Here is a 22,611-nt window from a genome sequence, read left to right as displayed (position 1 = left end):
TTTCAGAAGTCTGGGCCCAGTTATCACCCTGATGCACCCCATTTGTAAAATGACTGGTGCTTCACTTGTGCAACACGAAGAACCTCCAAAGCTATATATTTGTCAGTGATTTTTTTTTTAAAACTCACTGGTCAACACCATGCAAGATAAGAAAAGGCAGACATCATTGCATTTCCCAAAGTAAACTGACTTTCTGATGAGCTTTTGTTGTCATACGCTAGCGTCGTGAAACTTTTGTGTGTTTGTGTGTGTGTGCTTGTATGGGTGCGTGAGTGGAGTGTGTGTGTATGTGTCTAGAAAATGTTGATGCACTTGGAGACTGGGCAGTAACAGGTACTAACTGAACCTTTATGTTTCCAGTCTGTAAACAGGCCATTTACATATATGATACCTGCCCTTAAACGGTATCACTTAATATTATCCCCCCCAATAATATCGCCCTGTATATGGTCTTTGGGAACGGCCATAGGAGATATTAGTGGGGACAATTTTTAAGGTAAATGGGAGCAGGGGTTGCAGGGGTGTCCCCTGCTCCCTTTAAAATAATATGGAAGTTACGGAGGGGAGCGTTCCCCCGGAGGTTTAATGGGTTAATATTACCGCAAAAATATGGCACCATTCTTGTATGGCAAAATGTTTGCGGGGATATTAACACGTGGAACCCCTTAAGCAGAATGTTGGACTAGATAGCCCAGTGCACATGCTGCGAGGTGTACCCCATACAGTGTGGATCATACTTACAGATTTACATTTCTGGGAAGCTCTGGGTGGGGCATGGATATATGTATTAGACCAGTCCTTATGCTATCTGGGCTGCTGTTGTTTGTTATTTGCGTACATTTAGATTTCCAATTAATCCATTTTTTTCAAACATTTTTTTTTAGATTATGTTGATGTTTTACATTGAATACAATGTCTGGTTCTTTGGAGAACAGGATTTTGCAGTAGTGAAACTGTGGATCTTGTGTGTATTTTAGACAATTATGCATAACGCCCCGCTTCTCCACAAAGTAGGGAAATGGTATTGGCTAGTGCCCCACAAGGAGCCTTTTGCCCCCATTTGGCAACAGAATCAGCCTCCGCCACAAGAGTTTGGGGTAGGTTTTTGTGGGATCGATGCCAAAATGACACAGTCCACATCATTTCCCAAATTCCTTTCATGCCTCTTTACCCGCGGCACACTTTCCTGCATCACCCACATTTATTCCTTAACCCACACACACTTTATCTGCCCATTTCAGTTTTGTGGCTTGCTTGCCTGCTGTCCTGCCCCACACTGCACCTCCTCGTTATCGTAAGGTGACCAGATTTTCAAAATAAAAAAACAGGACTGCCACAAACATAAAAGTAGGACTACAACACCTCCAAACCCGGGTTTTTAAATTATATAAACTCTGTGGACGGACGGGCGGGCACAGGAGGGTCCAATTCCATCTGGTCACCCTATTTTATATGAAGGGAGACCCCAGCAACCCCAGTGCTCTCCCTACTGTCCCCTCATCCACGCCATGGCCTCGTCATGTGTCTCGGAGAGACCCCCGCCCCCCTTGCCTTCTTGCCCCCTTCTCTATTTTCTCCAGCAGCCTACCCTTTTTCTTATTTCTATCCCCCTGGACCCTCACGATGCCAAACACCATCTCCTGCTGCAGCAACTTCCTCCGCTGCACACAGCGCGGCCTGCTAATAAAAGTTATCTGAAGTAGAAAAACTGAAGATAACTTTTGCCCTGTTGTGTAGCGAGATGTGCAGGCATAGAGCCACCCATTGCCCTAATCAAATTGGCAGTCCTTCTCATGGTTCCACGCATGGGCACAAATAGTACACCGTAAACTCTGGGGCTTATTTATTCAGAGGTGCCCATAATGATGTCATTGTCACTTTTGAAATAAGATATGTTGACTGAGTACAGTTGAATATATCTGCACTTGCTGTGTTTGCTGTATAATGCACCGTAGCCTGTTTGTTGTGCCTCTTTCAAAATGGCCGGCCCCCTAGCAGACGGGTTTGGCTTCATATTTGATGAACATTTCCCGTCAGAGGCCGGGTCACATGACCTGACACATTATGTTGTAAACGTCATAATGACGGCGAAACTAACCACTGCTCCATGCTTGAAGCCGGGTAGTGATCGGGAGAGTCCGGGTCGAGTGAGAGTGACGCCGCGGTATCCAAATAGAAACTTCACATTGCCGCTACACTTACAAGGTAATTCGGGAACATTCACAGGAATGATTTAGTGTCTGTTTGTCTGATACAGCCTGTAGCAGTAATCGTGGCCGGACACGTGTTTTCTCTCTCCCTGTCCTGTATACCAGGTTCGGGCGACTATCCAAATCGGACCTCAGATTGCTTGAAACCTGCTGCTTTTGCTTGTAGACCAGCAAATTCGACCACACTTGGTAGGTCAGAGTATCCATATGCTCGCCTTTTCTTAGGTGTTGGATATAGATTATAGACACTTTCCAGCAAGACCGTTCTGTGTCTTTTTCTTTTTCTTTCAGTCAAAGTAATGACTGACAAAAAATAACGGCCTTCAGAAGAATTTGCGTTTGAAGTCGCGACTGAATAGATCGCGCATAAAGAGTATAAATAGGTATGTCTCTTGATAAAATATGCAACCCATTGGCTCATTCTATGTCATTTAAAGATACATTTAAAGAAAAAATGCCTATTATAATAAATAGAGCAAGTCTGATGATGAATAGAGAGTAAGTTATTTACTCATGTTGTACTAAGTGGCCAGCACAACTATATTGATTTGACTATATGATACCCACCCTACCAGATAGAGAGGTGAAACATAGGTTCTCCACCATTGCTGCATGTATTGAAATAATATTGAAAATAATGAAAGGCTCTCCCGTTCTCTTAGATTTGATATACATTGATATAGATATCTCTGTTTTTTATAGATATCTTGAGACACTGCACAACTGACCGTGTGACATTCTGTACCCTTTAATAGAAGGCACTGACTGTGTCCTAAAGAAAGCCTTACATATACGACTAACCAATATAAAAACAAGGATAAGTCGCTGTGGGATTTAAACATTAAGGCTGGAAATGGATTTGTTTACGTCGACACAAGAAAAATGGGGACTGTTTAGCATAACACGAATAGGCTAATTCAAAGTCACCCATGTGCTACTAACATCACTTTTTTGTTACAAAGTATTACGTGAATGAACACAAAGATCTAAATTGTCGATCAATTGTCTCTTTTACTTTTATTTGCATGTTTGATGAGATTTGCAAATGTGACCAAATGGTCTGTTTTATTACAGAATATAATAAATTTATGAAATATTTTTGTTAAAATTGAGCCTTCCATCTCTTTATAGTTGCTAAAAGATTGATGGTTTGTGAATACATGGACATGGTGTGAGATCCAGTTTTGTCACCTCCGGTGAGGATATCGAAAGGTAGCTTGTTGTTATCCCCTTTTCTGTTTCTCTGTAATTTTAGGGCGGGACAGGGATGTTTGTCCCCCCCGACTTTCATGGCACACCATTTTGTCCCCATTCATTTGGCTGGGGCACCTTTTCTTCAGATGTCATGTCCCCCCCAACATTTTCAGCAAAGTTACTCCACTGGTTCCACAAAAGGAAGAGATGGTTCCTGCAGACACCCACCTGCACAATGTCTTCTCCATCCAATCTCGTCCCCTAGTACATTACTTGCCCCCCATTGGCTAGAACCACCCCCGCCGTTGCTGACAGCAGTGCCAAAAGAAAAACAAATGCTCCAAGGTGAGCTGCCATTTTGTTAGGGTTAACAGTAGAATGAGAGCAGCAGTGACAGGGGCATTTCCCAAGGTGGACATTGTCTTTGCGTGTGTCCCGGAGGAATGTCTCCATCACACCTAGGATGCATCGCCCATTCATTGGAGGTGAGGTGGGTGCAGATAGACTCCCCCAGTGATGCTGACTTGCTGCCACATCTTTTAAGGGGCCAGAGGGTCAGGCTGCAAGGTCTACAACTCTGTAGCAAATGGGTGGGTTCACAGCACTACCAACCAGCTTGTGGCAAACATGCAAGATGAAACAATCCCTAGGTGGTCAAAGAAGAAACAAAGCATTGGTCTTATTTTGAGCCTTTCCAAGATGGAAGGACATTTTGAAATGGACAATTGAGTGCATTCTCAGCAAAAGAAGCTCTTTGAAAATGATTTATTTATTTACCCGATTACAGATCAATAGTAATCCGGCCCATTTCCAGCGTTGTTTGCAGTTTGCTACAAGTCCACAAGATTTCTGCATAACCAAGAGTAGGATGGTTGTTAGTCAACTCTGTGCATGTGTGTGTGTGTGTGTGTGTGTGTTTAGTGATGGACAAATGTGCACACTCGAGAAACGATAAGTACCAACCACTAATTCGAAACAAAGATGAGAATGAAACAAGAGCCTGACTCTTGCCTCTCCAGAGTAATAGGCTTCTGAACCTTCACCCATTTGTGTCACTTCCACCCAAATGTGTACACACCGACGACATCTGGCACGACTTCAGGTGATATCACCCGAGTCACCCCGTAAACTCCCAACAAATGTACAAGTTTAGTCAGACACAAAGGACATAGTTTCAGGGGGAAAGGAATGCTGCCACAAACAACAGTCTACTCCATTGTGGGAAGCTTTAGGGTGTTGGTTTGTCAGCCTCAATTTCCATTTTCCTTGTGTCCACTCACTGTGCTGAGGCATTCAGGGGAACACCGAAACCGCGGTGGACATAGTCCCCCCACATTTGTCAGAAGGCTCCTGATTTTTTTCCACAGGGCACCTTGATATGCTAATTTCTGGTGATAACACATTCAATTGGTATGTTAATGAGTCATCCTACTTTTTTATTAGGTCGCACCATGACTCATGAGAAACTCACCGTAAGGTGCACGCCCACCCTTAGGCAAACAATGCAGCGTGGCAAACACTTAAACCAATGGCAGATGTTCCATGCACGCTGCAACCGACAGGAGACGAAAAAGGTCCATGGACTTCTTTACGGCAAGGAGGGGCCAGCCTTGCCTGAGGATTTACTGACATGCGCACAGGCTTCCTAGAAGCTGCAGCAACCTGTCTCTGTGTCAAAGTAAGGTCTGCGCAGAGAGGATGGCGAGGCAGGCCTCTACTCAGCTTCCCAAATGATGCTTCCCTGACATCTGGGTAGTGCAAGGAGAACAAGGGACTGTAGGGTTACAGTTATAGCCCCAGAGACAGTGCAAGGGTGACTGATCAAGAAACAGCCTAGTAACCAGTGAGACTCTGAGGGTAGCCAAGCAACCAGTCGGTACAACAGACAGGTAGGTCAGGTAGGCCAGCAGGGGAGGGAGAGAGAGAAAGCAGAGGAGAAGAGGAAGGTGTTGCGCTGCTTCTGGAACTTCAGGTGATCTGGCTCAGGTTTGAGAGGGGCAGGGAGGCCATTCCAGAGGGAGGCACCTACAGAGAAGAGAGATATCCCTCCCCACTCTCTGCCTGGAGAAGCATCTACCCTTTAAAGAGTTGCAGGTAGCTGAGCGAAGGGCTTGAGAAGGAAGGTATTTTGGAAAAGAGTGTTGGATTTAGTGCTGGCCCTGGCCCCAGAAAGCCTTGTGGACAATGCAAAGAGTCTTGAACTTGATCCTTGCAGCCACCGGGAGCCAGTGGAGAAATTGAAGGACTGGAGAGAAAGGATCTCTGGGCTTGAGGCCAAGGATAATTCTTTCAGTCCTGTTCTGGACTAGTTGCAGAGGGCAGAGAATAGCGGAAGGCAGATTGAGAAAGACGCTGTTACAGTAGTCCAGTGTAGAGAGAACCAGGGCTCTGGAGACAGTGAGCTTCTGGGGGAAAATGAGAAAGGGAGGAGTCCCTTTGAGGAGGTGCAGCTGGTAGTGGGACCTCTTGCCGACATCCGAGATGTGAGGAGAGAAAGAGAGAATGGAGTCTAAGATGACACCAAGGTTTTTTGCCTCGCAGGAAGGTGAAGGAAGAGGGCCCAAGACAGGCAGCCAGAGTGAGAAAGGGAATGCAGGGGCAGGTGCCCCAATGTGAAGGATCTCCGTTTTACTGGCATTAAGGCAGAGATCATTACAGGCGCACCAATCTTGAATCGCGATAGACAGTCAGGAATGAGCAAGAGAGGAGAGGAGGCTGAGGGGAGCCTGAAGAAAAGCTGAGTGTCATCCGCATAACACTGAAAGTTAGAGGAGAAGGTAGAGATCAGGTGTGCCAAAGGGGCCAAGTAGAGGTTGAAAAACCAGGATGAGAGGATAGAACAAACACATAGCCGAGTGTACTCTGGGTAGACACAGCCTACAGGCGACGTCCTCCTGTCATGTTCAGCTGGAATGTGACAGCTTTGGGTACATCAAAGCATTTCAAGAAGGGGAAAGGCAAAAGCTACCTCCTGCCATGGCCAGCCTCATTAACTGTCAAAGGCTCCATGGATCCGCCACGCCCATTCTCATTTCTTCTGGTAGCAGTGCATACTGATGAGAGTTAATTGAAGCAGGCCTGCAAGAGGCCTGTTCGCAGAGCTGACAAAGGGGACAGGAACCCCAACTCCTTTTTGATATACATCTTTGTCAACCTGAAGTTAGCTCCTGCCCCTTGGTATCAAGGGCAGTGAGCCGTCATGTCTGGGACAACTGTTTACAGTAGGCAACCCCTGCAGCGGGACCTCCTTTCAGAGGGTAGAAGCATGTGGTTTGATGGAGACAGAACATCTGTTCTCGCCACAACTTCAAGGAGACCTGCGCTTTGATCAGGAACCGCAAAGAGCTCAATTAACTAAAGAGACCCTTTGATCCACAACAGACCGGAAGATGGGCGGGACTTAGTAGTACATGTTTTCACCCCTGTACCTTTCCTGTTGCAAAGCACTCTGGTTATGAGCTCACACATACCAGAAGATTACTTCTTACTTAGCCTGCACCATTCACTGGGGCCAATTTGGCTTTAAAAGAGGGCTGGAGAGATCATCAGACGACTTCAAAAGGAGTAAGAAGGTGGACTCATTTGGACCCTGGCTGAAGGTACAGTCTTCCTTACAGCTTCCGCCAGTGAAGGAAGGCCAGGAAATCCAGGAAGGAAGCAAGCTCCCTCCCCTAAACATCTCCCAGGGAACAGAGGGAGATACTGAATCCAGAGGGCCCTCCAAGCAGCTCCAGAACCAGTACCCAGCCAGCACACAGGATGCCCTGCTAGCTGATGCAAGCAAGCTTCCTGGGTGGAAAGTGCCAGAGAGTCTCTGAACCAAACTAAGTACAAGGCCGTTGCCTGCAACACTCTCCGTAGCTTTGGGCCATCCACCTTAAAGGATGTTACGAGCCCAGTAAAGAAGCTAGGAGGAGTGCATCGACAAGCACCTACCAGCATTCACCTTAAGGACATTTTTGAGGCAGTCAAGCCCCTTGAGATGCAACCGACTGCACCGCTGACTGTTGTCACACCGCAGTCGCTCATGCCGTCCGTGATGCCTCAACCACTGCTTCAGGCCCGCCAACCAGAATGCATCTCCTTTCCTTCTTGAAACTGTCTGTCCTCTGCATTTCTTTACAGAGTGGGTTGTATTTTGTAGTGTGCTATAAATGTCTGCTGTGATAATAATAAAGTAGATATTTTTATACAACCTTAACTGGACAATCCCTTTTATCATTGGGTAATAATTATATTTTTGCTGTGTTGCAACTAATCAATGATCCACAACCTTGCAGAGATAAGCCTGCTGTGCCGTCCACGTTAGCAAAATTGGACAAGGAGGTTTATAATTTACTTGTGTTTCCAATGTGTTCAGATCCCTTCTGGTGTACTAGAGGGGTGGGGCTGATTGATGGTTTAGAAACCAATATTCATCCCTGGACCACTGGTGCCCTGGAAGTTGATTCGCAACACTGTGCTAGGCCTGGTGCCTCTTTGGCAGGCAAGTGTTGTAGCCCTGCCCAGGAAAGGGGAGACCTAGAACACTGTGCCTCTGCATGCCAGGGAAGCCTTGTTCTGACAGGAGACGAAGTGAGGAGACACCAAGATCAGTGTGTGCAGGTCTGTGCGTGTGTGCCTGTCTGTATGGGCCCTGAGAATGACATGGGGTATAGATTGTTTATGAGAATGGCACAAGGTCAAAACTGGATCCTGAGAGCAGCTTGGGGAAAATCCGGTCCCCTGATAGCATCCTGGTGTAAAGAAATGAGCCGTATGAATAACACTGGCTTCAGAACTGGTAAATAAAAGTCCCCTGGGGATGAACTGATATAGCAAAGCGGCTAAGGTGAAACATGAGCCATCAAGAAGCATGGGGGTGAGTGCAATGGGTGGCTGAACTGTACCCTAACAGCGATATGGGAGAAAAGCTGGGCCCTAAGAAATGCATATGGGCAGAACGGAGCCCTAACAGCCACCTTTGGCAGCACAGGGAACTGAGATCGACATGGGGCAAACCTGGACCCTGAGAGTACCAAGGGGGTGATGCTGAGCACTAAAAAGGACATGGGGCAAAGGTTGGGCCCTGGAGAAGAAGTGGGGCAATAAACAGTATTACATTTGTTTTACAGTGGCAGTGATGGTTCCCATTGTAGAGACATTGGGCCTCATTACAACCTTGCCGCTCCGGAAACAATGGCGCTGGTAAGCTTACCGGTACCATTGTTTCCAGACCGGCAAAGTACAACTCTGCTGGGCGGGTGCTCTCCGGCCCGCAGAGTTTCACGGAAGCACCGGCACTGTTATTACCGGTGCTGGTGTTTCCGTGGTCCCCATTGCCACCACAGAGCCCTGTGGGACTCTATAGGAATGGGGAACAACATTTTACCGGCGCCTGACTTTCCGGCCGCCAGGATTGTAATACCCCAGTGTTGCTGGCAAGTCAGGTGCCAGTAACCATTTATCTGGGTCCGGCGACTACCTGGTGGTTTTACCGGCACGGTTACCTCTGGACCCGTAATGAGGCATGTTGTTTCATGATTGCGTTTAGACACACCCAGCAGGAAAGTGGTATCAGTGCTGGCATTTATTGTGACAGGCCTCAAAATATTGTTTGGTCAAAACAAGCATGTAGGCAGGTGTGGCTCTGGCATATATTGTAGTGGCAGGCATCATGTATTCTATGGGCACTTCCAAGATGACATTGTGCCAGCCCTAATATATGTGGGTTTGGCAGGCTTTGCAATGTTCTTTGGGCCCTAGCACCATGATGGGCGAGGGGCATCACTCGCATGTATTGATGAGACAGGCCTCATGATTTTTGTGGAACAAAAGCTATAATGTGCCAATGGTGGTATCTATTGGGACATGGTCTTGTGGTTTTCTCTGGGCACAGCTAGCATAAGAATGTGTTGTAAAATGCTCCTGTTTACTGCCGGCTGCATGACATCTTCTTTATTTCACACGTACCCCTGCAGAAATAATTACAGATCTGTGTTGCTTCTGCCCCAATTTTTCAGACATATGTACGATAAAGTGCACCATTTTTCACTCGCTTGTTTCTGCCAAAATAGAAATAATGTTGTCAGTACACCACTTTATAATTCATCAGCTATGACTGCATGCAGAGGAGCCAGCAAAGGGGCAAGCACTGGCATAAAAGAAACTCCTGTTTTCACAGCACTAGTGGAAAAGGAAACTGGCAGGGAAGTAGGGCTTCCCCGAGAGTAGGCACAGGGCATGCCCCTCATTTTGGAGCGTGGAAAGGGGTTGACTGGCCGCTAGGGAACTCGGGAGATTTCCCAGTAGGCCTCTGCACCCTGGGCCTAAAGGAAGGTCTCCTAATAGGCTAATTACGTGTGCACCGGGCGTGCATCTGTTTATACGAATGCCAATTAATGGCTGTTTGTTTTCAATTCAGCAGGAAAAAAGCAGACTCACTTCATCTTTTCCAAAACCAATGTTCAGGAGGTTTTTTTTTATTTCCCCTCCTTTAGTACTGTCTTTATTTTAATCTTTTTTCATGTCTTTTTCTTTATTACTGTTGAGAGACATTCTTTTTGTCCTCCATTTTTTCTTTACATACAGCGACACACAGCATCAATGCTCAAGAAACATGCTGGAGGAAAACAGAAAGGAATCTCTGGCTTTTGGACATTCAATACGTGCAAGAAACATGAACAAATCAATGAAGCATCACATACATACATTAGTGACCAAGATTTGGTCAGGTGACCGATATAGGCCCACTCCCTTTCTTGTCGATTTTTCAATCGCGCCTTTTTCTTGCATCGCTGCAGTGCTGCAGTGTCCTAAAGCGCTCAGAAACCGCTTACAAGCAGATTTTTAAGGCAATATAAAGCAGTGAATCGAACAGACGTTTGTAGTGCCAACTAAAATGGAAGCTGTTGCACTCCTTTTCTTGGGGTATCACTTATTGATAATGAAGTCTGGGGTTTCACGTCTCCCACACCTCTCTGCATCTCATGGGACGGTTTCTGACCTATGTTTCACCCTATAGAGTGTTAACTCCCCCCCCACACCTTTTACACTTCTTCCCCTCTTAGTCCCCAACACTGTGGTACAGCATGCGTTTGCGGACTTCAACCATGAGTGCACTGTGGTCAGGGCGGGCCTTAGCGGCGGCAGCACCCCTGGGAGAAAAATAAATGTGGCACCTCCCTCTCCCTGCGCACCCCTGGTTTTGCCTGGGGCACAACATTTTTCAGTAGGCACCAATGCGAAAGTATCAGCACCCTATTGTTATTAAATGCACCCCACTCCCGAGAGCAGGCGCATTTAATTTCAGTAGGGCGCCTGCTGTGCCTTCTCCCACCAGGTCAGGTCGGGGGTGCGACGAATCAACTTCCGGGGCACCAGTGATCCAAGGATGAATATCAGTTTCTAAACCATCAATCAGCCTACCACCTCTAGCACACCAGAAGGGATCTGAATAGATTGGAATACAAGTGAATTATAAGACGTCCTTTTCCAATTTTTGTTAGCCTTTTCTCGGCAAGGTTGTGGATCGTTGGTTAGTTGCAACACAGCAAAAATACGATACAATTATTACCCAATGATTAAAGGGACTGTCCAGTCAAGACTGTATACAAATATGAACTTTATTATTACTACAACAGGCAGTTCTAGCACAATACAAAATACAACCCACCCTGTAAAGGAATACAGAGGACAGACAGTTTCACGAAGGAAAGGGTGCACTCTGGATACTGACAGGAGGGTAGTTGCTAAAGTAATCAGTCTTACACTTCAAGGTAATTCGGTCCCAGCATCAAAGGGCCAAAGTGTTGTTACTGTCGCTAGGGACCTTCGGAGAAGGACCAGGAAGGCAGAATCAAAATGTACCTGGTGCTGAAGAATTTCTTGGTGCTCAACAGCGTTGAGGCATTTCCAGGGTGCTTCGCAGCCCTTGACACAGAATTAGTGGCAGGAGACAGCTGCGGGTTCCAGGCAGCAGGTAGTTCTGCAAGCAAGGCTGGACCGGTGTCTGCAGGCTATATGGTGTGGCGGCTCGGGGCCCAGAATCGTTGTCTCTGTGCTGGTTGGTGGATCTGGAATGCCGGTCGAGGTGGCTTGGACGGCTCTTGTGACTGTGGCGTGACAACAGTCAGTGGTGCAGCCAGATGCAGTTCGAGGGCTCGATTATCTCGAAACTGTCCTTAAACAATGGATGCTGGATGATGCTTGTGTGGCATTTCTAGCTTCTTCGCAGAACTCGTGTACTTTCCAGGCGGATGGGCCAAAAATCAGGGGAATGTTTGCAGGCAACGGCCTTGTCCTTAGTTCAGATACTCTTCGCCACTTCTGATCTATGAAACTTGCTGGCAGAACCTAGCAGGACATGCTGTGTGCTGGCTGGGTACTGCTTCTGGAGCTGCCGGACCGGTCCTCTGAGTCCAGTATCTCCCTCTGTTCCCTGGGAGATGTTTAGGGCAGGCATCTTGCTTCCCTCTTGGAACTTCTGGCCTTCCCTCACTGGCAGAAGATGTAAGGTAGACTGAACCTTCAGCTCGGGTCCAAAACAGTGCTTATTCTTACTCATTTCAAAGTCTTCAGGTGATCTTGCTAAGTGAGAGGTTCAGCCCTCTTTTAAAGCCAAATGGACCACAGTGATTGGTACAGGCTATGCCCACCTTAATGAACCAATCCTGGGTCCCCACCAACAATTTTCTGTTATGCATGAGGTCAGGACCAGAGTGCTCTGCAGCAGGACAGACAAGTGGGTGGCAACATATACCTAAGTCCCACCCATCTTCCTGACTGTTGTAGATCAAAGTGTCTCTCTGGTTTACTGAGCCCTTTGGGACTGCTGATTAAAGCGCAGGCTTCCCTTGAAGTATGGGCTAGGAGCAGACTTCCTGTCTCTCCCAAATCACATCATTTGTCCCTCTGAAAGGGATCTGCTCTGCAGGGACACCTGCAGTAACTGCTGGACCCAGATAGGCCATAAACTGCCTTTCATACATAGTGGTGGAAACTAGCTTCAAGTTGACACATTGCATACCAAAGGGGTGTTTGTCCAGCCTTCCTGTTGCCTCTTCTGGCAACCAAGCCTCTCCTTTAAGCTTGCTTCAATTATCTTGTTAGTATGCACTGCCACCAGCCGGAGTACAAAATAAATGCAGATCCATGGAACATTTGATATTTAAATTAGCCTCCCCATGCTGGAGGAAGGTGTGCCTTCCCCCTCCTTGAGATGCTTTGATATACCCGGGGCTGTCACATTCCAGCTGAACCTGACAAGGGGAAGACGGTGCCTGTGGGATGTGCCTTCCCAGAGTACATGTGACTATGTGTTTTGTGCGGCAAACAGATGGACTCAGTGTGGAATGGCCTCATAAAGTCCTCGGAGGTTGATCTTCCATCATTCATTTTCATTTATCAAAAAATCAAAAAGCCCAGGCGAGCGCACTCTCCCCATGCAGATGGTCAAATTCCTCACACAGGTAGACCTTGAAAGACTCCCACGAGCTGGCGTGAGGGTGGGCTAATGGCGCCTGTTGCCAGGCGGCCCTGCCCTAAGGCCTGACCTAACTGTGGTTCACCATTGAGGAGTTCCACAGAAAGAGCAATCCAAGGCCAGGGCTGACCGGGAAATCATGATGTCAAAACTGTCCATATGTATGGTGGCTTTTATGGATTCCGGCCTTCATATTTGTATGATATTGTGACTACATGATTACAGAAAGCAACTGCCGTACTCTGAGCACCGGAGTCAACGCTTGTCCTCATTTTTGTACTGTTCCAAATACTGAGGTTGTTCTATGTTATCCACTATTTGAGATGCGCTGTTTTCCTAGTACATACATGTCCTCACACTGATGAGCCACAGACAGGTAGACACACATCTGCGATTGTTGAACATGTTAAAGAGAGCTCTGTCTTCGGCCAAAAAAGTGGCGTAGCAGGAGGCACTGCCTATATACCACACATTATCCTGAGCCTTTACTTGGGTTTGAGGTGGCAGAGCACGGGTCATTCCTTTGTGGAAAAGTGCGTGCCTACAGCTCATGCTTATTTCTGGTGGAGGGAATCCCTGGATCAACGGCCACGGGCATGCTGTGTGGTGTGCAGCTTTTATGTGGAAATGTATATTTTCTAGGGTGACCAGAAAACTCCACATCACTGGAACACCATTTTTGGAGTCTGGAATTTGACCATAACAATCAAATCCAGTCTGAGAATTGCAGTCTCGACTAATGTCAATTCAACACATTGGAAGTTAAGCACATGCTCGCAATGACTCGTAATAGGACAGCCCACGACTGAAAGAGCGGTGTCCCAGTTACCCATTAGCTCACATCTTTTTCTATTGCCTCTCTTGGAAAACGTAAGCTGCAGAGGAATTGGCGAGGGGAGAGATTTGTATGTGGTCATTGCCTATTGGAATCCATGTGAATCCGTCTTCAACTCTCCCAGATTGTAACAGGTCTTCCTTTGTTTTACATGGAAGTAACTGAGAAGCCACTCGCCCGCTTATTTTGATAGACCAATGAAATCCCTTGTTCAGTCTTTATGTCCATAGATGCATTCTGCCTTTACTGAATACAACACAAACAGGACATCAGATCTGTGCATAACCCTCTCTAGTTCTGGGCGAGTGTGCCGTTCTGCTAAAAATGCTGGAAAGAAATGCCTGTAATATCGGCTCCCGCATTTTGACCGGACCGGTACACTCCGAGTTTGCCAGTGGGGGCTCTAATCCACCGGCAGGCCTGACCTGTTCTGGCTCCTACTGGCAAATAATTGCTTCAATCACTGGCACCGGTCCGTGATTGCGGCAAACCCATTCCATGGAGTTCTATGACTTACTACCATTGCCGACACCCGTATTATCACAGTAATACCAAGGATATCGGATGCTGGTAACAGTAAGGCGGGTTTGCGAGTAACCCGACAGAATTACCTGCGGGTTACCAGCAAACCCGTAATGACCCCTAAAGCCTTCCATTTTAGGAAAGCCTACTGGCCTGGTCTCTGAATCCATCCTCTGTCTTGGGCCGGGCTTCATGTGCTCTTCTCCTCGAGGGCACTGGTTCTTGGAATGCCTTTTAGTACAAAGTGCTGTGACCCACACTAGCCTAAACTGTTATCATGGCACTTACTCCTGCTCTCACTTGTCGGAGCGCTAGTTCCCCTTTTGCTCTTTGGTTCACCCCACCGAACTGATCTGAATGTCGATCAAGCCTATGAATAATTGGTTTTCCCTTTCCCCGTGCCCTTGATTTAGGTGGGCTACGATGGGATATTTGACCACTGTTCTGAACCTCCAATAAATTCATAAATTGGAAAGGAAACACCTGTCTACACCTTGCAGTAACTCGGTGGCTGTACTACTCCTGTGGTTGGTCCACATGCACCCATGCTTTGAAGGCTCGGACCTGCCCTTTTCCTATCCCCTACCCGGCTCACCGCGCATTTCCCTTCCTTTCCTCTTGAGACACTACGAAGCAATTGGGTTTGCAGAGGGCACCTTAAAAAGCACCAGTAATTCAATAAATAAATGGGACACTTGCTAAGTGCTCACATGTCATGGCCTCTGAGGGCTACCTTGGTCTTGCTCATAACACATGGCACACCCCACATATCGGGCAACGGGTAAAGTGCACCCTGCGGGACGCTGTGTGGCGCGGCGTTTGCGTGAGTTACTAGGTGGAGCATTTCAAATATTCACAGAACTATCTCAAACTAAGATCTGTAGACGTCAGTGGTACCCGCATATTTCTGAGGGGTAGAACTAATGAGCGTATATCTTTCTGCGTTCAGCCCTGGTTGGGTTTCAGCCCTTCTTCTTGACTGGCTGGGCGCAGCTAAATACTGAACATTCCGATGAATACGTGCGTTCAAAGCATGTTTGGCTTCCCACCTGCAGATGTAATGCTGCACACTCCCTTTTGTTTTGTGTTGCTTCAACTGTCTCTTATCAGAGACCCGTTGTTTGTGCCAATAAACTCTATCACCCCACCCCAGAACTCATGCAATGTTTACTCCGTCCAAAATGGCGGTGGGGAATGTCGTTTTAAAATGGCTGCGGTTCTGCTGAACAGATTCTTGCCATGGTTGTTTTAATCTTAATGTTAAAATCTTCCCCACAGAGTTCGCGAACGGCTCGATCCGAAGAGGACCGCGATATGCTCTGGGATGCTTGGGGTCCATGGAGTGAATGCTCACGAACTTGCGGGGGAGGAGCATCGTATTCCTTGAGACGCTGTCTGAGTAGCAAGTAAGTGGCTGTCCTTTGACAAAATGTTTATCACGAGCTACCCCAGGGCTTCGAGAGTGTACAATAGTTCAAAAGTCCAGTCACCAATCCAGGTTTTTTGGTGTATCTGACATAAGATGCTCACAAGTATGGCAATTCTTCTTTGTCTCCGGCCATAATATGTGTTGTTGTTATTAGTATTTATTTATTTATTTATTTGGATTTATAAAGCGCCCAGCAGCCCAGAGCCATTGTGGCGCTGTTGCAGAATATTGACTTGGTGCATGTTATGACATTTGTTACAGAGGAGACATTCAATGACAGTGTTGACAGTTGTGCCCAAGGTTACAGAGGAACAATGATGGAGGCCGTGCAGTAAGATCACGGTTTAATTGAACAACTTTGTTTTTAGTACTTTTCTGAAAGTTGTGAGGGAGTCTTCCTTTCTTAACTTGAGCGCAAGCGAGTTCCAGGTTTAGGGGCCAGTACTTCAAAGCTGGTTCCTAGTAAGGCCGGCCTTAGAAGCAGGCCACCCGCGAAACCGCTCTGGGCGTCCTGCCATTAGACCCCCACCACACCAGCTCGGGGGAGTCTCTCAAGGTCTCCTCCGAGCTGGCATGGTGGGAGAATGCGCGACAGGCGCCATATTGAAAATAAATGCGCTCCGCTCTCTGAAGCGGAGCGTATTCAATAATAGGGAGGTGATGCGAAGCATCAGCGCCTATTGAAAAATATGGCACACCCTCTTGACCAGGGGCGCACTTGAGGGATGGGGCAGGGGCGCCATAATTTTGTTTTGCCGCCCAGGGCACTGCGTCCACTAAGGCCATCGCTGGTTATTAGTATTAACCAGGGGTCAAGTACTAAAAAAAAGGGGGGACTCATTAACATGCGTGATGGGATGAGACATGAACAGAAATTAGCATGTCAAGGTGAATATGCAAATTTCATTCAATTGGCTTTGCATAACTGTACATATTGCACAGGAGAAATTGACATTTGCCTTTCATATAATCAATATAAACAAAAAAAACAAGAGAAGATATTTTCTTCTAATAGGGTTTGAAAATGTTAAATAGTGTGCACGTGTTAAACCCTAAGAGTCCATGCCAATGTTTTCTCTGGAGATTGCAGTCCCGAAATGTGACATCTCACCTTTAGTTTTTTGCAATTTTTCACCGCGTTATGTGGTGTCGTGGTGAAGTGCCCAGCCTGTGAACCTGGCATTTGTTGTTCGAATCCCTGGTTGACACTTAAAATCATGAAGTCGAAAAAAGCAGTCAAATTGTCTTTTTTTTTTACACACGGCCTCTAAAATAACCTGGGGGATGGCGTCTGCCCTCTGAAAAAAGTGGGGGCGGGGTGGCATCCGCTCTCTGAAAGAAGTGGGGGACACCGGCCACCCGCACATACCCTCAACTTGAGTCCTTGTTGTGGATTATGATTTATGTAGCGCTTCATGCTGGACTCCTCCACCTACTAGGCGCTCAGCCCATGTTGCATGGCATCATCCTCTATCCAAGGGTAAGGTGTTTCACCCGCGCTATCCTCCCGGCCTGCGGTACACCCCGCCTGACTCATGGTTTATTTCTGCACACACCCTATGATTTGGGAGTTTCCCGGTTCAATTAGCATTTCTATCACAGGTTTCTAGATGGGTTTGATTTGAATTCAGCTTGGATTGAACATGGAATTATTATAATGGTTTTAACAACTGAACTGACAAAAATAGCAAGATATTCTATGGTCTATGTACAGTATACATGTTATGTTATGTTACTTGGCATTTATATAGCGCCTTATGTATCATTGGTAGACCTCAAAGCGCTTGTAGGTTGAACGCCCTTCGGGAACCGTAGTTCAGGTCAGTAGAGAGAGTGAGTGTGTCGTATGGTGAGTGGGTGCACCGGATATGTGGCATGCATGCACCCATGTACAGTATGTATAGCATGTATTATTTTTTGCCTGTCTGGATTGAGGTTGCAAACAATTTACAAAAAGTGCTTTCATTATCCTAGATTTTGTGAAACAAAGTGTTTTGACACAGATTTAATTGCATCGAAGTACAATGATGTAGCGTGTTTACAGTTATACCGGGTCAGAAAGCAAGCCTTCGGCCTATTACAGGCATCAGTGTACGGGGCGCCCCAGCGGATGCCTTAGGGCGGCAGCGAGTGTGGCTTATGAGGGATGGGCAAGAGGGCAGCGGGGAGGAGAGTTTGATGCACGGCTTCCAGAGGCGATCCAAGCCATGTTTTTGCAGTGCACTGGATGTATAAGGTTTCCCACACACGTTTTGCAAGAAATAGAACTTTGGGCCTGATGTATGGAATTTTTAGCATGGTGCAAAGCGACTTTGCCCTGCCAAGAAACACCCTGACTCAGAGCAGTGCAAAGTGTATTTTTGCAGTGCACTGCAAAAGTACTCTTTGCACCGTGAGTTAGACCCATTTAGCACCGTGTAAAGAGTACTTTCGCAGTGCAAAGTGTTTCTGCACCGCCAACAAACATCCTGATTTACAGAGCAGCGTAAAGTGTATTTTTTGCAGTGCACCATGCTAAATGCATAGAAGCTTCCACCTGTTCTTCCCTGCTCATGAACACTGCTATCACCGCCATGGCCACACGGTTGAAATTGTCTTCAGCAATCACTTCCTCTTGTCCATCAGTCCATCTGTTTGCTCTTTAGGTTGTTACAACAGAAAATCTTCTGGATCGCCAGCCCCAGGGTGGTACACCTGAGTGATGTTGTAGCCGCTTCCCTATCCTGGCCAAAGAACCAAACATGGCATGATGGGAAGCACGGTGTGTGGTCTGTTACACCCCCATACATGTACGTGATGGCAACTCTAAACTTCTCCAGCGCATTCAAGGCTCTGTAGCAAATGCAATTGGGAGGGACATCCCTGCCTTGTTTGGTTGTATCAGAGCTGCCCAGAAGCCAATGGGCTTGAACCACCCACAGTCTCCATTGTGTGGGCTGGATTGAATAGAGCCATTTTGGTGTTGACGATGAGCACTGCTTTAAAATCCTGAACTGCCCTTTCCTCCAGGCATGTCCAGTTCCAGACAGAGGCCTTCTTGGCGATGTTCTTCAGCTGTTCCGAAAGGGTGGCGGGCTCTTTAATGAATTGACTAACGTATGTGAGAATCCCCAGGAAGCCCTGGAGTTTGTATGCATGCGTGGGTGCTGCGGCAGATTGCACGTCTTTCACATTCATGGGGTCTGCCGAGAACCCCAACTTGGAGTACATATCCAGAAAGTACATTTTGGTTTGTAGGAATTGGCATTTGGATCTGTTCAGATCAGTCCCTGGGACAATAGTGTCTGAAGTACATTAGAGAGACTTTCAAGGTGTTCCGTTTCCATTGTTTCACATATGAGGATGTCATTTCGGAGTACTTATGGGGGACAAGTGAGTACACACCTGATGGTGTAATAAAATACCTCAGATGCACGGCTAAGCAATTTGTACTGATACAGTCCTTTGTGTATGGAGATTGTTGTTATGTATCAAAATATAATGCGGAACACCACCTGGTAATACCCCGAAATGATGCCCAGTTTAGAAAACAGTTTTGCCACCTGTAGGTCACCCAATATGATGACTTTGGGTTGTGCTCTCGTGTGATTAATTTATTTAGTAACCACATGTCTATACATATTCTCACTGGATTGGATTTTGTTGCAACCACAATGGGGGACACCCAAAGGGTATAATGTGGCCTGACAGTCACTAATTACAGGTTTCTCAGGTGTTCACAGCTGCTGTTCAGCCTGCTTTTCTGGGGTGTATACGGACTCTCTCATGCCTCAGGACAATAGGCTGAGCTCAATTATCGATATGAAGCTTAACCGATATCCTGCACTTTGAGACTAGTGTTTGTGCCAGAGGAGTAGGCTATTCATATCCAGCAGGTACATTCCAAATGCAAAATTGAGCATAGCCAGTTCTGCTGTGTCCACAGCTAAATAAAGTATCCTTTCTGATTTGGCTTCCGTAATGCCTCGATGTCCGCGATGGACATATGCGATGAACATTTCTTCCAGGGGTGTTGGCATGGAACCCTTAACAGTGAAAATAAAGACTTTTGTGGCTGTTCACGATTGACACGGGCGTAATGCATTGAAGTGGGCATCGGCCATTACATTCACTGACATGGTTGTGCCAGTCAAGACTATAGTGTCATTCCTTGTGTTTGCACTGGTCACCTCAGTTGACAATGCCTTTTGCATCCAGATGCTAGGAACACAGAAATGAATGACGCTTCCTCGTTCCCATAGTAATCATCTCTTCCTCTACTTTGGGTGCACTTCCGCTTGTGGCACTCAACTCTTCGGTCACAGAGGTCCCTGCCTGGCCCAAGACCTTAGGGCTGGGCCTGCGATCTTCAGAGTCTCCTGCAATAGCTCAATGTTTTTCCTTTGGCAGAAGATGGGCCGGTGTGCGGCATTGACCCACCACATGAGTAGCAAGAGTCCTGGATTTCGTAGCAGGAGCAGGGCAGAGTTGTGTGGCTGGTTAGGAGCTAGGTTTTAGTAGTGTCTGCCCTTCTTCCACTTGGAGAGCCTTGAGTGCTTTGTCCCTGTGTTCTTTTGCCAGCACGCTCATGGGATCGGCCAAGCCTCAAGATTCATTGAAGGGTGAAATCCGGTTCCCTTCGAGATGCCGGGATGCACCTTAAGTAACATTTCGGGGGGCTATCCCTTCAAATGTTAGTAGAGGTGCCAGTATCAGAGACTTTGGGGGAGGGACAAACTTACCTGTGTGTGGCCACGTAACTTCTTTAAACATCATAATGAGACTCTTCTGGTGAAGCTTCAATATTACAAGCAGTTAACTCTCTTCTTCACATCTCAAACCACACACTTAAGAACTGCTTTGAGAATGAGTTGTCTCCTGTCCCCACATCTTTCCAATCACTCCACTGACAAGCAAGTATAAACCTCCCAGCATGATTTCAATGGTCTAAAAATGTATGCATAAGAATGCAGGTGCTAACAGTGAAACACTTTACATTAGTAATTGCCGGGCCTTTTCCTACCTGTGCAGCCTAGGCACTATTGCCTGTGTACTTTCCTGTTCCTGCCACGGCTCTCTTGGTCACCCAGGTCACGCCAACATAGCCCAAACTTTTGGGAGTGTGGGGGCTAAAGCCCAATCTGCTCAATAGCTGTCGCACCACTGCTGAGAAGCACCCTCGAATGTATCCAATGATTGACGTAATCAGCGTTCGTCATTAACAGATTAAAGAGTGCTGCTAAAGCACACATGGCTGCCTTATGTGGATCATGGCTATGTGCAGAGTTTTGAAATGTTGTGAGCCTACTTTGCCCACTGGTATAGGAGGGAAGACCTCTTGGGTACATCATCATCCTCCCGAATTGTGCAGGGGGTGCACAAGCACTTTTCAGAGGAGGCGCCACCCCTTTTTGCAGAAATAAACGTGCAGGTCCAAGAAAAAAGCACCCTATGGCCCAGACGCATTGTATTGAGAATAAGCATCTGGTCTGGACGATGGAATCACACAGGCGGACCTCACATGCACCAGGCGCAGAGGCCTGACAGCGCGACAAGGCCTTCTCACCCATATCGCGGATTGCTGCAGCGCCGAGCTGCGCCAGGGCACACTGCACACGCGTCACCAGCTGTGGAATGGGGTACGCCCAGGAAGCGGTGCCATTTTAGGAAACCCCAAGGTCCAACTCACTGACAACTCACCCACTGACATGCACAAGCTACGTTTATTTAAGTAACATGATCCTATGGATTGCATAAAAAGGGCCTGCAACATGCTCTATAGCGGGGCCATCCCTACTTGGGCCCCTTACCCCAGACTCAGAGGCAATAATTACTTTTCCAAATAATAACCACAGAGACAATATATACTCTTTGGAAACAGCAGATCACATTTATTAGAGTTGGCAAACACAAGTGGGAGGCGGTGCCAGCCTCCTTTAGCACTAGGTCCTACAGCACCTTTTAAGTTAGCCCTTTTGATTTCCCGGGCTTTCAATAGTATTTTATTGTCCTCGGGTGACCCATGTCACTTCCGGTTGGTAAAGTAGCACACGTCCGCCTCTGGTTACCAACTGCCAAGCTCCCTTGCCCTTGCTTAGAGCGAATAAACCCGGGACCACTGCATTCAGTGGACAAGGAGTCTCAACTGTCCGTACGGTAGTCAGCGCCCGTCGAACCCCGAACCTGGCTGGAGCGCGGCCATCGGGTTCAACAAATCCCAAATTCTGATCCCTGTTTGTGCACGCCCCTCTTCTCCTGGGTATGGTCAAGTCCAGGTAGAGCTGGTGGAGGGGGAGGGGGCCCCGCGCACCTCCCCTCCTGTCTGATCACTAGGTACACTCCGAATACAAAATTTAGAACAGCCTGTCAAAGTTTAATAAAGTATCCTGGCTGATGTGGGCTGAGTCCAATCTCGATTCCCAAGATGGAGGTTGGCCGTGAAAGTGATTTCTTGGGATGCGCCCTATCCATATTTACACCGTGGAGGGTGGAAGAACTGTCTGGATTGTGGGAGAACGGCCGCAGGCTTGTTCTTGGCTTCCCATTCGCAGGCAGCGTGTGCAGGCGCTTTTCCTGGTAGACGCAAGGCGTGTTTCTTTGAGACTTGACTGTCCTGCACGCTCCGCTGGGACGGAGGCACGCGGCCAGGTCTTGGCAGAATGTCAGTACACGTGGAAGGGGGCTTGATTTGTTTTCTGGGCTCCCGTGAATGTGACATCTAACAAGTGTGATCGCCTGCAGTTTTGTGTGTGCGGAGATTGAGAGCGTTCCGAAAGAGAGGGGATATTTTGGGACACTCCCTTGCTGGCTGTTTAGCCATGCATTATGAACTCGGTCCACAGAGGTTGGTGGCATTCTCAGTTTGGTGTGGGGATTTGTTTTAAATACATATGCGTATACATTGTGTAATATGTGAAGTGGGTGTGGCATGGCTGCACAGTGCATTCAGGAAGGGGGTCAGGTAGAGTTGTCCACTCAA

At 47.3% G+C, this 22,611-nt stretch overlaps 1 protein-coding gene across 1 annotated transcript in view; it reads left to right on the top strand.

Moving 5' to 3' along the window:
* Positions 1-22,611, top strand: part of ADAMTSL1 (ADAMTS like 1) — a 941,617-nt gene that overhangs the window by 100,253 nt on the left and 818,753 nt on the right. Inside the window, exon 2 of the mRNA XM_069625973.1 lies at positions 15,503-15,630. Within this exon, the coding sequence (XP_069482074.1) occupies positions 15,503-15,630 (128 nt within the window). The remainder of the gene's footprint in view (positions 1-15,502; positions 15,631-22,611) is intronic.

Source organism: Ambystoma mexicanum, chromosome 6p (assembly GCF_040938575.1).
Source record: "Ambystoma mexicanum isolate Mex_15411 chromosome 6p, UKY_AmexF1_1, whole genome shotgun sequence".
Classification (NCBI taxonomy): domain Eukaryota; kingdom Metazoa; phylum Chordata; class Amphibia; order Caudata; family Ambystomatidae; genus Ambystoma; species Ambystoma mexicanum.
This window is presented reverse-complemented; position numbering and strand designations above follow the sequence as displayed.